A 17,172-nucleotide genomic window follows, 5' to 3' on the forward strand; every position below is an offset into this window, starting at 1 on the left:
TAAATAAGGACAAATTAATTCATATAATCAATAAATTTATGATTATTAATTAAATTATAAGGTCTTTTGATAACTATGTTTTATATAAATTCGATTTATTTAAAAAAACATAATTACTATTTTGTATATATATTTATTTTTTATTTTATATTAATATTATGAAAATGATAATTTTAATACTTATAAAATTTATATAGCAAAATGTGTTTTTAGCACATTAATCCAAATGTTAAATGCTTATGTAATAGTAATTGATGTTAAAAAAATTAAAAAGGAATAAAAATAAAAACCCATCCCACCCCCCGACCCTTCTTTTTCCTTTTTTTCTTCTCTTCTAATCGGGTGCCACTCCTTCCCTCCTTCAGTTGACTCCTTCATCTATTGTTCTTCCTCGACCCGCAGCTATCTCTCTCAACTCCTTCCTTTTCCAGTTGGCGACACAAGGCTGAAGCCCCAACTCTCTCTAAAACCGACGGCACAGGAACCCAGATCTGGTCAGCTCTCACTTCTTCCTTTTTCAGTCGGCGATAGAAGCCCGAAGCCCTAGCTCTCTCTAGAACCGATGGCACAGCAACCCAGATCTTGTCTCTCTTGCTTCTTCCTTTTTCAGTCGGTGACACAAGCCCGAAGGCCCAACTCTCTCTAGAATCGGTGGCACAACAACCCAGATCTTCTCTCTCTTGCTTCTTTTTTTCACTGACGGCAAGCCCGAAGCCCCAATACTCTCTCTAAAATCGACATCACAAACCCCAAACTCCCTAAACTCCCACTGATGGTTGGCAGCCCTTCACCCAAAGCTCTCTTTCTCTATGTATATATATTTTTTATTCTTTTTTTTTTGGTATTGTTTGGTATTTTTTGGTTCGTGGATTGAGGTTTCTAGCTGCTAGACTAGGGAATTGATTTTGGCTTTCTGTGTTTTTGGGTTGCTAGGATTCTTAGGAATTTTTTTGATTGAGTTTTTGGCCCTCGGATCCCCTGTGCTACACTTGTACAATATTTTTGGTTGTGGTCTTTGCGAGGCTTCGTTCCACTACTCTACTAGATGTGAATTTTTCGCGTCTGCCATTGTAGTGGTGATACTGGTACTGACAGGGCGTCCGCGCCTTGCCAGTATTTTTTTATTGATTTTTTATTAGTTAAGTATTATTATTATTAATTTTTTTAACATAAAAATATGGTGTTTACAGCTAGCTGTCGGCCTACCATGCCAAGCTCGGGTCTTTCATCGGTTGATCTGTCTTTTCTCTCCAACAGCCCAGCCACAGCCAGGGTCTGCTGACTGCGTGGGTGTCTCCCCAAGCTCCACGCCCTTGTTCTTCCCTAGTTGTCGGCCTACCACACCACTCTTGGCTCCTTCATCGGTTCATCTGAATTTTTTCCCCAATCGCCCAGCCACAGCCAGTCCCTGCCGGCTGCCTCTGTGTCTCCCCAAGCCCCACGCCATTGTTATTCCCCAGCTGAGATTTTGGTATAGGGTTTTGTTAAACTAGGTTCATTCTTAATAATTGTTATGCAAACAAGATTTGATGCTTCAATTAGGGCTGTCTGTTACTGCAAAATGATACTAGCTTATTGACTGCTTTAGACAATTTTTTGGAGTTGATGTGTTGCTATTGTTCTACATTTACAATATCATTTACAATAAACGCTCAGGGGGTTATGGTGATTTTATTGATAACAAGTCCAAGTCTACGAGTGTAAATAAAAATTCATTAATTTTGACTATTTCTTCTAAGTTGATGTTCTACTTCAATATTAATCATTAATGATGATTTTTATGTAGAAAATGTATAATTCTGTACTATCGTAGAAGTATGACGATGAGTCATCTTCTCAGGCGAAATTCGATCCACATGCTTGGACTGAAGCAATTGGAAAGAAGGAGACTACACGCACTCATGTGTATGGGTTTGGCATTCGTGTCCCTACGACAGCTTTATTAACTGGAACACAATCCAATGTACCAACATTTGAGTTTGCGTGTGACCCTATCAACTCAAACTTTAACAGTCCCGCAAATGCATTGAAAGAAAAAGTGAAAAATCTTGCACAAAACTTGAATAAGATACATGAGAAAATACATGGGGAAATACGTGAAGAAATAAGAAATGTGATGGCGGAAGGTATGAGTGAATTTATGGCACGTATGGAAACCATGTTCATGAGTAATGTGCGTTTAACCCTTGGCGATGCGGGACCTTCAAGACTTGACAAGTAAGAAAAAAAATTCCCTCACATGAAGTATAATTTTCAGAGCAAACACTTTGATACTTTTTAAGGATGTTATGTTTAATATTCATATGTATCAAACTATATTATATATTGTGTGTTAAGGATAATTTCTAATTAGATGTTAGGACTTGAATCTCAATTTTGTAATGTGTTTTTCTTTTATATATTTTATAGTTGAATGCGGAATTAAATTTAGTATCGAAAACAAAAATGATAATTTTTCTGAAAATTTATTATAAAAATAATAGGTCAAAATATTTCCAACGGAAAATTCCCGTTGGTAATATTTTTCCAACGGATTTTCCATTGGAAATATGCTTTCCAACGAATTTCTAAAAAAAAGGGGCAAAAATTCAAATTTCTAACGGATTTCCAACAGAAAGTATTACCCATAAGGCTTATACCGACGGAATGTCCAACGGACTTTTCCGTTGGAAATAGCCAAATTTTTTGTGGTGAGTGTGCCAACATGCATAATTAATGATGGTTATTTTCAAACGTTCACATCTTTTTCCAAACATTAGGTTTCAAGTTCAAAAAGCATATTTTAGATTTGCAATGACTTTATGTTGAAATTCTCTAATTAAATTATTAGATTAAATAGGAAATATTTTCATGTGGAAGAATAAGGTTCTGTTTGTTTCTTTTCCTTGATCACATAGTTAGGGTATTAAAAGGCCCAAGTTTAACAGGTTGTTACCATATGATGGTGATGCATGGCATAATGTGATTAAGAAATAACCAATTCCAAGTCACATACTCAAAAATAGACTTCTATTTTTTGACCAAAATTAAGAGGAAAGATTAGTTGTTGTCTTCATTAACTCCCTTATTCTTTAAAAAATGCGTTGTCTTTTCCAAATCGTAACCTCATTTCATTCTAACCACAAAACCAACCAATCAACATCCATGAAACCACCTCTTCCCATGCAAGCCCTAAATTCCTCCTTAACCTTCAACCTCTTCACCTTCGGCACCCAACCTTTTCTTTCGCACCCCATCTCCCCATGGAGGAGCGGGTCGCGCCTTCTGCCGAGGACTCTCAGTGGCAGTCGTCGAGACCCGAACCTACCCCCAGCACCAACAACAACGACGACGACGACCTTTACCTGCAGTTAGCTCGCCCTCCAAGCTCTCTGTTAGCAACCTACGTTGTCCAAGTCCCTAAAGATAAAATATATCGTGTTCCACCTCCTGAAAACGCCCTTATCGTAGAAAGTTACCGTCAGGCGGCTGGGCCGGCGAAGAATAGGAAGAGGACATGTTTCAAGTACTTGATATGGATTGCTGTCGTTTTGGTTGTCATTGGAGTTATGGTAGGCGTAGCCCTAAAGATTTTGTACGATTCTTTTACTCCTAAGGCTCCCGTTTTCTCTGTTTCAATGCTCCAAGTCAAGAAATTTACGGATCATCCTCCTAAATATGATGTCACGTTGAAAGTCCATAACCCAAATGAAAAGATGGGAATCAAATATGGATCAGTTGATGACGATGCGAAGCTAATTTTCTGGACGAAAACGCTTGGTGCGGGACAGTTTCCAAGCTTGTATCAGAACAGCGGTGATTCCAACGTTGTACATGTTAAACTAATTGGCCCTGAAGATCAACCGGTGCCACTCAATATCCAGCGTAGTATGAACGACAAAAAGCCAAAACATCAAATCTTTTTAGCGCTTAAGTTTAATTCACCATTGTTGCTGAACGTTGGGGTATTCAAGATGTGGAGTAGAGACATGGATGTCGAGTGTAAGTTTAGGGTGAACACGATGGGGGAAGGAAGCAAAATTCTGTCCCAAGATTGTAACACCAAATTGTCCTAAAGATTGATCAGAAAGGTAATTAATAATTATGAAGCTGTGAAGAATTTCTTTGTTTAATTATCATACGACATATTGGCTTATTTCATGTCAAAGAAAAAAAGGGACAATATATTGAATCCTTTTGGTGAAGAGGTACATTCTTTTTCTTTATTTATTTATTTTTTTCAACTAGAATATTTGTACATACATATAGTTTAATTCTGTTTCCCCCCTTTTTCTGACATCAATGTTAAATTTTGCCTTTAGGTATGGCCAACAAACCTTTTCAGATCGCTCCATGCAATTTTATCCTTTTCTTTCATGTGCTTTGTTTTGATGAAAGGGATTTCAACTTCAAACCCTTTTATTTGGACGAGAGGTGTGTGACTACAAATCCGGCTATCCTTATTTTTTAAATTCTTTCTTCTTCTTGTTTTATTATTTTTTTATTGAGGGAATGAGAATTCGAACTCTACTCTTTAAATAGAGGATCATGTACCAACCGATGAGCCAAATACTCAATTACATTTTTTTTATTTTTTTCTTTCTTTTTTATAAATATCTTTAAGCGTGTACTGATTTTTTTACTTGTAATTAGTGCCTAGAAATTGGTTACCAATGGGATGGATGTGTTTTACAAAGCTTCTAGCTTTGCATTTTTGGATCTGTTTATATGTATAGGTTGCCACGCACAAGGACAAAAGATACATATACATACATATTGGTATATTTATTTCTACCAAATTTAAGAGAACATAATAGTATGCTGATATTAAAAAAAAAAAGAATTTTAACCATCAGCAAAGAAAAATTTTATTCTTGAAATCTTGCAAATTCTTGAAACGTCCAACATAAACCTTTTACTTTCAATTTTCTTCTCGAATGAGTAGAGAGAAGAGGATTGAATCGGAAATTTCTCTTTTAATTATATATATATATATATATATATATATATATATATATAAAATTATATATGTTTCCATTCGTCTTGGGTCTTAGCATTTGTTTTGACTCAAACATCTTTTATTGGACTTGGTCCGGCTATAGATTTGGACTTCAATGTATAACGAAGTCATTTTAAAGATAAAATATTTTTAAATCGGGGAGAAGGGAGATTTAAATCTTACTCTTTAAAAAAGAGATCATGCATCAATTAATGAGTTAAATATTTGAATATAGTTGAAGGTTTTGGCATTCCTAACAAATATGTTGAAAATTGAAATTTGTCCTTAACATAAATAACTCAAACTTGATTTGGAATTTGTTACCCTTTTTAAGACGCAATTTGGTACAACATTGAGATTAATAATCCTGAGATTGAAAGTAGTGGTGATAGTTAGATTGAAATTAGTTGTGAGATCACATGTGTTCGGTGAAAATGACAATTAAGGACAATATAGTACAATTATCATATTAGATAAAATAACAATTAGTATTAACTAATAATAGTTTATTAAATAAATTAAATGAAGATTGTAATATGTCAAAACTCAATGAAATGATTACTAATTTTTTATATATTGAAATAAAATGAATATATTAGTTACTAATGTATTTCACATATTTATGAGCAACAAATTATCCTATTCTCAAAAATTAAAATAGTGTTTATATACTTAATTATGACTGCATTAATCTATTTATTTTCTAGAATTAATTGTGGATTTTTTATTTACTTATTAATTTATTTGATAATATATTAACATATTTATATATTTATATTTTCTTATTATTTTTGTTTAATTATGTAATTATTTATTTATTTAACCTTATATTTTTCATATTTTATTTAGTAATCTTTAAAAATAATAATAATAATTATTAAAAATAATAAATGACAAATTATAAAGTTGAAGTCAAAAATAATTTTATCTGTTACTGTATAACCAAGGGCAAAAATAAAAGTGATGGGTGCAAAATGAGAAATAGGGAAAAAGGGTTCAATGCGATTTAACCATTGCACTCTTCTCTTATATATATATATATATATATATTAAAAGATGATTTAATTAATCTCGACTCATATGTCATTTTAAATCTCTTACTATTAAGCAATAAACTTTCCATGACACACTGACTTGATCCGAACAAAAAAACCTGTACAATTACAAAAGAGACCGCACAACACATAGTTGACTGTACTTATCCTACATCCTAACCTCGGAGACAACAATGCATGGATTAAAAAAGCCGCTTGCCCTTGAACAAAAAGATAAAAACTATGAAATATTAATTTTTTAATATTATTAAAAAAAATTTTAACCATGTTATGAAACTTTTTTAATTTTTTTAAATTGTTAAAAGCTATGAAATATTAATTTATTTTTTGCAAATGAAAAAAATTGAAATATTAATTTATAAATATAAAATAATATCAAATTACATTTTTTTTTATAAATTTCGTAAAAGTAAAAAAAAGATAGGGCAAAGTTATGGGCCAGGACAACATTCAACGCGTGAAGTATTTATCTGGAGGCCCATATTTGACGCTAACGGAGCCCATGCTGCAACGTTATGGGCCAAAACCCGGCCAGGATTTTTTAAAGGCCCCAACCGAAACATTCATCAAATAAGACTAGGTTTGTCATAAAATGTAAAAACAAAAGGCGAATTGGAATTGGAAGTTTCAGCGCAAGTGTGTAATTAATCAGCTGCAGTCAATGCTTCAATTATGCCAAACGTGTAGTATTTATTTAAATAATGATGATTTTTACACATGCCATCGAATTCCAAAAACCTTCATTTTCCTAAGCTTTTTTTTTTCTTCATTCTCCTAAGCTTGACTTGACCCATTTTCACATGTCTATTCCCATGTATGATTATCATAATGGTTTTCTTTATATCTTCCCCTCCTAATTGTAAACACATGCCATCGAATTCCAAAAACCTTCATTCTCCTAAGCTTGACTTGACCCATTTTCACATGTCTATTCCCATATATGTTTATCATAATGGTTTTCTTTATATCTTATCCTCCTAATTGTAATCTGCTTCATGTTAGTGGTGTGCAAAAACCAGGATCAACCTGCCTCTATATTTTGAAAATTTTCAATTTAACTATAATCTACTTCAATCATTGACTTGGAATTATTTCTGATGAACACTGACTTGGAATTCAACACCCATCAAAAGAGAAATAAAAAAATTACCAAAGACTTGGAATTCAACTCGGTTCTAAACCAAGTTGACTGATAAAATTATGGTTAATTCCTGCTTCTTTATGTTATTACTTTATCCTAAATCGCTCCAACATGGCTAATTCTTTAAAACATAGAAGAAACAAGAAAATGAAGAGGGAAATTAGCTATAGCTGAATGCCTGTCATTTTCCCTGGAAAGATCTGAAACCAAATTGAGCACCAAAGCAGAACAATTATTGTACAGGGCAGGGGGGATATTTCCATGTAAACGAAAGCAAGTAGCTTTAAAAGCAGGTAGTACTTTAAACGAGTGTTGTATTAAGGTGGAAAACTTTAAAAAGAAGCATTTAACTGTTTTACAACGAATGGGGGATATATGGGAAACTTTACAACAGGAGTTCTGCCTCTCTTTTTCTTCTACATATTAACCTAACTACTTTACAACTTAGTAATTATGGAAGTTTGGAAAGCAGCCTTCTCACCTTTTCTTTTTTCTTTTTTTTTTTGGCCCTTACATGCACTTGCACATGGTTAGTTGGAAACAATATGCCCTTCTTTATGGGGTTCAATGTTTAATTATTAGAATCAACAATATTTTTGCTTTCTTTTCTATTTGTTTAATCCCATATATAGTTCATGCTTTAACAAATTAAAAGCTAGATTAAAGTATCTGATTTATTTGTAATACTTTCTCAATGCAAAGTTGTTTGAAACTGGCAAATTGACACCCGCAATCACCACAAGAATTAAAATTGATTTTGAGTACGATCATGCATGATTAACGTAAATCACGTGAAGTTGGGTCCGCACCATCAATTTCTTGCCTTCGATTAATTTTCTTAATCTATATATTATGAAGAGAAAAGGAGTTCCAAGGTGGCGTGGTACAACACTTAATTATTTCGACAATCACAGCCAACATAACAAAATTGTACTTTAGTTTTTATGATATATAACAAACAAAATTCATGCCTATTGAAGTTACCTTAAGCCAGTACTTTGTTGATGAAAAGGGAAACCATCCTTTTGTTTTTCCCTCCTTTCCTTCTTGTTGCTTCTGCGCCTGTTTCATTCCTTCCATGCATGTTACCTCATAAAGTTACTGCAAGAATGGAACCATGAACTCTTTTACACGTAGTCACGTACCCCTTTTACATTTTCTCCAACTCAAAATAAACGCTTTCTTGCCTTAAAAAAAATGCAAAACCCTACCAGTGACCCATCAACACATTCACAATTATTCAGCTCTTTTTCTCATCAATCTCTTTCATGGCTTCGTCTGTATTATCAGGGGGGGAATGCTGACAGTGTTCGAAGGAAGGACCCAATTTTTCCACTTAGGCACTACTCAGTTGTTCCCCATAACATGAGCATCTGGCTCACATGGGAATCCATGTGACGAACAAGTTAGGCACATCCGGCCAACGCTCATGATTCATGAATCATGATCACCACACACCCCCACTTTGGAATATGTACACATATAAATTGTTAATGTATGTACACGTACGTATATCATTTCAAGACGAAACCACCAGCCCACCACCCTCCCCGGCCATGGCTCAACCCTCAAGGTGGGGACCCGTTCTCGAGAGCATCACACGTGTTGCGAATCTCTTTTTATGTGTTACCATGTAGTTGACACGTACTCTAGAGGACCATCCCTCTTCCATGGAACATGAACTGTGACAACTCAATGTCCCAAAGGTTCCTCTCCCACGCCGTGTTATGAATCTAACAATGTATATATACCAAAGTACGTATACATGAATCACCATTAACAATAAGCATGGCCTAGTTGTTGTTCATGTCAAAGACTTTTGTACTTGGGATAATGTTACATGCACTCCCAAGTTTTACCTCTCCAAGGCCTCCACCTAGCTAGACTATACCTCTATCTGACGAAGGTTCGTGAAGGTAGGAGCATGGCCGCAGTTTAAATGTGACAATAATCAGTCAAATTCTTTGTCAATTGCCTTAATTCAATATTGGAAATAACAATAGTTAAGCCTTTGCACATAAGATCAGATTTACATATCTTTTCCAAGAAACTAAATGTCTTGAGCAACCAAGGAAAAGGATAGGCGGAAAAGAGGAGGAAAGAGGTGAGATTTTAGCAGAGAATGAGCGAGGCATTTGGAGGGGCAGGTGTCTCCCTTCCCTGCCAATAATTGAGGCTTTGCCAAGACTTAGTTTAATTCAGTTAAGGCACCAATCATGGGGGTTTGAATCTTGTGGACTCCATCTTTCCACGTACGAAGGAGCCGAGGTAGTGAAAAGGCCTTGGAACCATGTTAATGTCCCTATTCAAAAACCAACGTGGTTTTTGAATTTTCCTCACATCAAACAAACCCTTTAAGTGGATTCCAACTCCTCATTCAACCATAGATTCCCATCCTTGGTGGTGGGTTTCCCTTTCAAAAACCTAACCCAAAATATTATTATTCATGCTCAATTCAAAACAAAGAAAATCAAATGAAGCAGAATTCTCTGCTCCTCTTTTGTGGGGTTCCTCCAAATCTAGGTACCCAATGGGTCAGACCTGTTCTTCTGGTTGAGAGCAATGGCTATTCTTCCTCCCATATAGGGACTAATATAATTTATATCATAAGCTAATGGTCTACATTGCTTTGTGGGGTTTCAAGAGGGATCATCCATGTTTCGACCCTTCCTCCAATGGAGTTTCTGATACATGTTTCTTGTTCCAAGAACAAACATCGGCGCAGCTTTCTCGAGTGTCAATTCAAATAATTTCTTTTGGTAGTAGTCAAATAATTTGTGTTTCACGAATTTTTGCAAGTGTTCTATTGTGATGCCAACTCAATTACTTTTTGTTTATAAATCAATGAGTATCTCTTAACGCTATTAGGACAATTATCCTTTCTTTCTGATATCCCTTGTCTGACAAAAGGATGTATGTAGATTTATGGTATGTGAAAATACAGGCAGCTAATAATAATATGGGACAAGCAAAACAGATTAATGTGGACATGTATACTAGTACTTCACAAATGGAAATATACCCCTTCCTTTTCTCTCTTTTGGCAGCACATACTACAAAATTTAATAATTTATTTATTCATTGAAATTTCCTTTTCCTATAATAAAAAAAGTTTCAATAAATTCATGATATTTACATCATTCTACAATATATAACTATTGACTGAGCTCAGCAAAAACTTTTGGGTAAGATATCTTCAAATGCTCTCATAATAATTTTTAGAAAGGCTAGAAAGTCAGCCTGGTTGGTTCACTTCAAAAGATAACTTTCTTTTGATACAACAAATTCACGAGCAACAATTGGTACAAGCTTCTTTTATAGTATAGAAATCACTTCATGGATCTGACAAGCATATTGCAGCCTTATAGTTTACAGTTCCCTGTGTTTGCAACAATTATTGATCTAACAAACATCGAGAACAGGAAAATTTGTCTCAACTACAGTATCAAGTTGCACATGAATGTAAGATTTTTTCAGCATTGACCAAAGCCAATTGTTTCTACATGTGGTTAATTGTCTCATAAATTATTGCTCACTCTACCTTCGTGCTGCAAGGAAAGGAATCAAAAGAGAATCCACATAGAATCCCAGACGGTATCTGAATTATCTGTTTGATTTAAATAAAAGAAGAAAACACTGTTTTGGCAAGGTGAAGCAGGCGCATGTTGTTAAAGAAGAGAAATCTTTTCCAATATCTACCTCATAAACTTATCCTTTTGACTCAGCAGAGATACAGTTTTAAGTAAAAAATAAAGGGATATTTGATCCTAAAATGGGGCCTGCACACTGCCAAAATCCTCCATGATCCAATCATCAATGGCCGTGATTATCTTATCTCCAAAATTACTGATCCATCCATAAGCTACACAAAAGAAAAAAAGGCCAACTGGTCCTTTTGCTGCTTGATAGCTTCCTATATTGCCGGTTACATGGGATGCCACTGAATCTATACTGGATTGCATGCAGATTCATAGGCTTTCTTGATCAATAACAATACCACAAACAGAAATGTATTAAACAAAATGCCAATTATCGAGGACTTTTTACTTTCCAAAACAGTTGTCATATGCGAAATATAATGTTCATTAATATATATAAGATCAATAATGGAGGAATAAAAAGCTAGCTAACTAAGCTATGTTCTGTTCTGTCAAAAGATGATTCCCTTTTCTCGGTCCCCTATAAATTATAACGTCAGAAAACAATAGATAAAAATTTCCTATTGAGGGCATTTATGTTTTTTTTTTCTCTCATTTGATCTCCACCATTATGTATCGTATCAATAATTTTGTGCAGCTCTGATAGGAGAGTAATGGAGAAGTGATGAGAGTGCTCTGGAGACCACATCCGATTCTATTCTTCATTTCACTCCAAAATGAGACCTGGAATATTCTTCCTAACTTTCCTTTGAAAATTGCTGATGTTAGAGATTCTTCCTAACAAGTTTTCGAGAGAACCCTCCCCCCTGGTGGATGTAACCCGTGGAGTGGAGTTAAAGGAGGCTGTGAATCTAAAAGGTGGCAACCTAAAGGTCAAAAAGATTCACCTCAATCATACTATAGAATAATGCAACATTTCAGAGGCTGCTAAATTGATTACCTTCAAACGAAAACTTTCGAGAGACAATATCTTCTCCGCCCTGAAATAGTGCAACCTGGTTTTGGTTTAGTTGTGGAATGTGCTAGCTTTTTCTGCAGCACCCTAGTTGACAGTAGTTGCCCTGGCCCTTCACATAGTCACTCACTTAAGAACCAGTCTGTCTCTCCAGTAATGAAGAAAAATAGGTAGGGTAGGCTTTTAAAAAAACTCAATGTTGTTTTTGTTTTTGTTTCATTTTTCAAATGTATTCAGTATTCAGGATTCACAGGTTGGAACCTGCTACAGAAGAAAAAGAAGAAAAATTTGAGTCAAAGCAAAGCAGAACTTAATTAAATTGGCAGATGGATATGCAGAAAAATGGTAGGAACTAGGAAATGAATCAGACATTTTAACCTTCTTAAAAGATGCATTGGTAATTTTAAATAACTGAATAATTTTGTAGAACAGACATAACCTATACATGACTTGTATCACATCAAAATCAAACTTTCAATATGCCAAATCTTTTGAGAGGAAGAGAACTCCTCTGTCACAGGGGTAAAGAAAGATTGCGCTACTTTGAGTATGATAATTCTTTAGAAGGCTATGAATCTGCTTAATAATTTTCTATCTTCAGAAAATTTTAGATTCATCATAGTCAAACTGATGGTTTGTTTTATGTGTATTGGGTTTTTCATTGCAGAGCAACCTTAACAGGTAAATGTTACTGAGAGGAAAAAGAGATAGACAAACAGATAAAGAAAGTAAAATTTCTATGCATAATGGACAAGTTGCCATGCTACAAATCTTTACCCTTGTACCCAGCTAGTTACAAGATGTACAAGGCCTTCAAGCCACAAGACAGAATTCTGTATAATCATTTTTTCCTTCTTGTTCATCTTTCCTTATCTTGAACAAGAATTCACTACATAATCTAAAATTCCACCCTTTCACAGTTCTTGCAAGAGTGGAGAAATATTTCCATAATATCTTGTCTTTACATTCTGGATTGAGCTTGTACAGATAATTGTTTCCATTCAACCAGACGCCGTAAGAAGTCCATAACCTGCAAATTAAAAGATACAAAAATTATGATTAAGTTACACAACCAATTAGCATTGGCAGATAATAGAACATTATCGTAGCAAAGAAGGAAAAAAATAGTAATAATGTTGTTTGGAACTTACCTCATCTGGTTCTTGTAAAGAATAAGATGCACTGGTGTCCTTGGGAAACTTGGAGACAAGAATACCAAAACCTTGTCCTCTGTCTCTCAATATCTAATAACAATGAAAAATCAAAGTATTAGCAAAGATGCACTTGTTCAATAAACAAAGAGATGCTTGGCTTTGATTTTGAGCATTGGATACCTTAAATGCATCTTCATCTGTGCGGTCATCTCCAATGTAGACGGGAAAAACATCGGTACAGTTAGCGAATCCTATGGAAAAACATTTATAATAGATGGTTAGTGATTAGAGAATATCATGTCTTTATTTTCTACTATTAACAAAGTTCAAGTGAAATAAAGTAATGATGTGGTGGGGGTGGCTGCTATTTGAACACTTTTGGTTTTCCAAGTTTGGATTTATATATATATATGTATATATATATGCAAACACGAATGCACACGTTCAACAATCAAACAAGTTGTATTTTAAAGAATATATATACTAGTATTAAAGTAAAACTTACCAAGAGACTCTAACAAAAATTCAAGGGCTTTCCCTTTGTCCCATTTGATTGTAGGACGGATTTCTAAAACCTGCATCGTACAAATAACACCCAAAGTCAGACATCTCTCACTTAAACCTGTATATGGATATCATCAAAGTTTTATCTATCTTTACCTTTCTCCCTTGAGTAAGTCGAAGCTTGGGGTACTCCTTTAAAACTGACCTAACCTGCTGTGCCAGTTCAGTCCATTTCTGTATTGTAAAGCAAAACTGTCAGATGCGTTTAAAGGTGTATAGCAAATTCCATGTAAACAAATTAACAGTTAGTTGTGATAATAAGTTAAAAACAGTAATAGCTATTGGCTTTTAACCTTTTCATCAACGCAACGAAAGTGTACAGAGAGACAAAACTTGTTATTCTCCACCTTAGCTCCTGGAGTTGATTTGGTAGTCTCAACTAATTGTTTGTATACCTGGAAAGTTCATGTCGAGTTAAAAACATGTCAACTATTTGAAGCTCTTTGCCTTTAATTCACATTGAGGGATGAAATGAATCAAGATTGTGAAGAAAACCAACCTCATCGATCATGGGAAGAAATTCACTAGCTGGTTGGAAGAGAACAGATTCACTATCCTGGAGGAAAAACAAGGAGTAGAGTTAGGAAAAGAGAAGGCACAAGTTGTTTTTTACCATTCGGTGAAAGTACTAATGCAAGTTCACTCACTTTGTTAGATTTGGAACGTTTCTCTGGCCCTTTAATGTCCATGCCATGACTTCCAGCGTAGTACAGCTCAGCTAATTTGACAAATTTATACACCTACAATTTGCATAACAACGAAACAACTTACTGATTTTGAAACCGTAAATGAACAAAAACAGTGACTACTTATCCTGAAGTTTTTTCAGTATCAAATTTGTTTTCTGAAAATAAAAATCAAATTTAAGGCCTGAAAAATGTACCTTGTCTCTGCATCTGCCACTCACTATAGCAGTAGGGAAACACTTGGCTAGCTTTCTCACTGTTTTTCTCATCTGGTTCCACAAACATGAAAAGTTAGTAACAGAAAATTTACTGATGAAAAGAACACGCAGAAGATATATACAAAGACTGAGCACGGTTTCATATAAACTACCTTCTTGGACATGAAAGCTCGATCTGGATCCTCAACAATTGGTGAAAGAGTGCCATCGTAATCAAGAAACATTACTATTTGTTTCCCTGTCGATGCATCTATTATCTGCTCAAACATCTCCAGGGCAGATGGATGTTGTAGCTGAAAATTTTCCGTCAACCACAATAGTCAGAATCATTATTGTCTAATAACAAGAACACCAGCCAAAAAAAGAACCTTTCCTGAAGGCTTGCAATAGCTTAGCACTTACATTCCAGGAACTTTGGTCATCGATAAGGGAAGGTGTGGATTTTATATGAGTAGGAGAAGAAGCTCTCATGGAATCAACCCATGCATTAATTCTTCCTCCAGCATTGATTTCAAGGTTTTGAAGCAACTTTTTTCTTGAAATGGAGATATAGCCAGGGGGTGCTGGCGGTTTTTGTGCTGATACGGTCATTGTGATTGACATGTTGAGGACAGATTTTGCATCAGAGATCACATTTTGACCAGCACCCATGTTCCATGGTCTTTCTTCAAAGAAACTCACTACAAGAAGAACAGCCCGCATCAACATTTATGGTAAAGCTTAGCTACCTTAAAAACACAAAACCCACAGTTTTTATATTCCCCCAAATCCAAAAACAAGACTTACCCATTTCTGGAAATTAACGTAGTTCAAAGAACACCTCAAACTCAAAAAGTGTTTGGATGTTAATGTTAAGGTAAAGAAAGAGAGTTCAAACTTCAAACAGAGGAGTTTACAGAGTACTCTGTTTTTTTTTTTTTTTAATCCTGTTGAAGCCCAAAGATTAAGGAAGTGGAACCAAATTGGAAGACTAAAGCAGAAAAACAAAGTCACAAATATTTGTCAAACAAGAAAGAAAGATGGATAGAGAAATAATAGAGAGAGAGCGAGCAAAGAGAGAAGAGAATGTATGTGAGAGAGACAGAAGGGATTGAAGCCCATTTTATAGCAAACCAGACACAAACGGACGAAACAACGATGCTCCGGCCCCCTCCCAAACTCTTAAAAACATGGGACCCACCAAAGCTTGTAGGTCCCACAATCCTGTCCCGCCCCCCAAAATCCTGAGTTTTTTTTTCCCCCCCGAGGGCCCCACCTCCACGTGGTCCCCACTACTTTTTGGGAGGTTGGGGAGAAGCCGGAGGCAAACCAGAGGAAAAAGGGAAAGAAAAAAAATGTAGAAACTTTGCAATTCCCATGCCGTGTTGGACAGCCGTCTTTGGCGGTCACCAGGAGGAGTAAAAGGGTTAACAAGGCTGCTAGCAGTTATGCCACGTGGACGACAATCCTTGGTCGCCTCACATCTTGTGACTTTCTGCCACGTGTCTAGACCAAGTCACATGTTAGACCCACGGGTTTATGGGAGTTGTATTTCTTCAAGTGGATCCTCAATGGGAGGATTTTGGATATCCAACACCAAAGTTTCATTGATACGTTAAATGAAATGGAGAAGCTGAATTTTCCTATAATGGAAATGAGGGGTATTTTATTTATTTATTTATTCATATATTTTTGGCTGTTGGAGGGGTCGCTCTTTCAACGCCCCTTGTAAACGAAGTGCAAAACTAACAACTCAAAACCTACCCGGTTAAGCAAAACCAGTTGCCACCTCTACAATTATAAGATTTTCCATAAACTTGCTTAATGGAAGCTCTCTTTTATTTCTAGACTGTAGGCTAGGGTTATTTATTAATTGAAACTAATTTATAATTCTTTACGAACTTGTCTTTCTTAAAGGTAAAACTAAATAAATAACCACATATATTCACATGGGCCAAACAAATAATTTATTTGGTACATCCTCCTTGGTGAATTGGAAAGCGCCAGGGATTGTCTTGCATTGAATTTAATTACGAGAGACGTATGACTTTAACCCTCCCCACCCTATTCCTCATTTCTAGGCCAATAAGCTCCAATTAATTTGGTATCTGCTAAGTTTTTCATATCATCCTAATACCTTATTTCTTAGCCAAATCTTCACTGATTCACGTCCAATTATATCTTTAATTTGTATGTGCTAAATTTTACTAAGCTGCTCACAAATCTAGGAAATAAATTACAGTTAATGCTACGTGATTAGTATATTTAACTTGTCAACGCATTATTTGGTTGTTGTTGTTCTCGATTAATGAATCTCTATTAATTGTCTTTTTTCCAGTATACAAGTAGAACTCTAAACCTAAGCCTTCTTTATCTCACTTTCTTTATTAAGCTAGAACTAATGTGATATTTCATTTAATAATAATAACAATATATAATTCAGGCTACATAGATTTCTAATATTTATGTTTAGATATCAACAATTGGGATATGTTAAACTTTCGATAAAAATGATTCGTCTAGAACTGTGAATTAATAACAATTTGTTCGAATTGTTGATTTAATTTTCGAATATAATTAGATTTGAGTTCTATCTTAGGCAAATCAAAAGAAATTGAAATGTTTTGAAAATCATAAGATTAATTATAAATAACTTTAATGCAAATAATAGAGAGGTGAAAGACATATTTTATCCCACTTTTATTGTTTTGACTCCATTTGTAACCTTAACTACAATTTAAAATACCAGCTTGTTCCCTAGTGAATCAACAATGACAAATTTC

At 35.0% G+C, this 17,172-nt stretch overlaps 2 protein-coding genes across 3 annotated transcripts; one reads left to right on the forward strand and one right to left on the reverse strand.

The window, feature by feature from the left end:
* LOC18611592 lies at positions 3,105-4,675 on the forward strand. 2 transcript variants are annotated; one of them, XR_001927692.1, is made up of 2 exons: positions 3,105-4,187; positions 4,302-4,675. XR_001927692.1 is itself a non-coding variant. In XM_007047929.2 (2 exons), exon 1 carries the CDS (start codon positions 3,243-3,245, stop codon positions 4,053-4,055), a length of 813 nt encoding a protein of 270 aa, XP_007047991.2. In that variant the 5' UTR covers positions 3,105-3,242; the 3' UTR covers positions 4,056-4,070; positions 4,302-4,675. The 2 variants fall into 2 exon arrangements, 1 of the variants encoding a protein (XP_007047991.2); XM_007047929.2 differs by having other exon boundaries at positions 3,105-4,070.
* Positions 12,503-15,483, reverse strand: LOC18611593 (probable trehalose-phosphate phosphatase J). Its single transcript, XM_007047931.2, has 12 exons — positions 15,197-15,483; positions 14,813-15,090; positions 14,563-14,703; positions 14,390-14,461; positions 14,154-14,246; positions 14,006-14,062; positions 13,800-13,901; positions 13,603-13,680; positions 13,448-13,517; positions 13,123-13,193; positions 12,940-13,032; positions 12,503-12,818 (listed from the first exon to the last, which is right to left on the reverse strand). Exons 1-12 carry the CDS (start codon positions 15,198-15,200, stop codon positions 12,750-12,752), a joined length of 1,128 nt encoding a protein of 375 aa, XP_007047993.1. The 5' UTR covers positions 15,201-15,483; the 3' UTR covers positions 12,503-12,749.

This window comes from Theobroma cacao, chromosome 1 (genome assembly GCF_000208745.1).
Source record: "Theobroma cacao cultivar B97-61/B2 chromosome 1, Criollo_cocoa_genome_V2, whole genome shotgun sequence".
Lineage (NCBI taxonomy): Eukaryota > Viridiplantae > Streptophyta > Magnoliopsida > Malvales > Malvaceae > Theobroma > Theobroma cacao.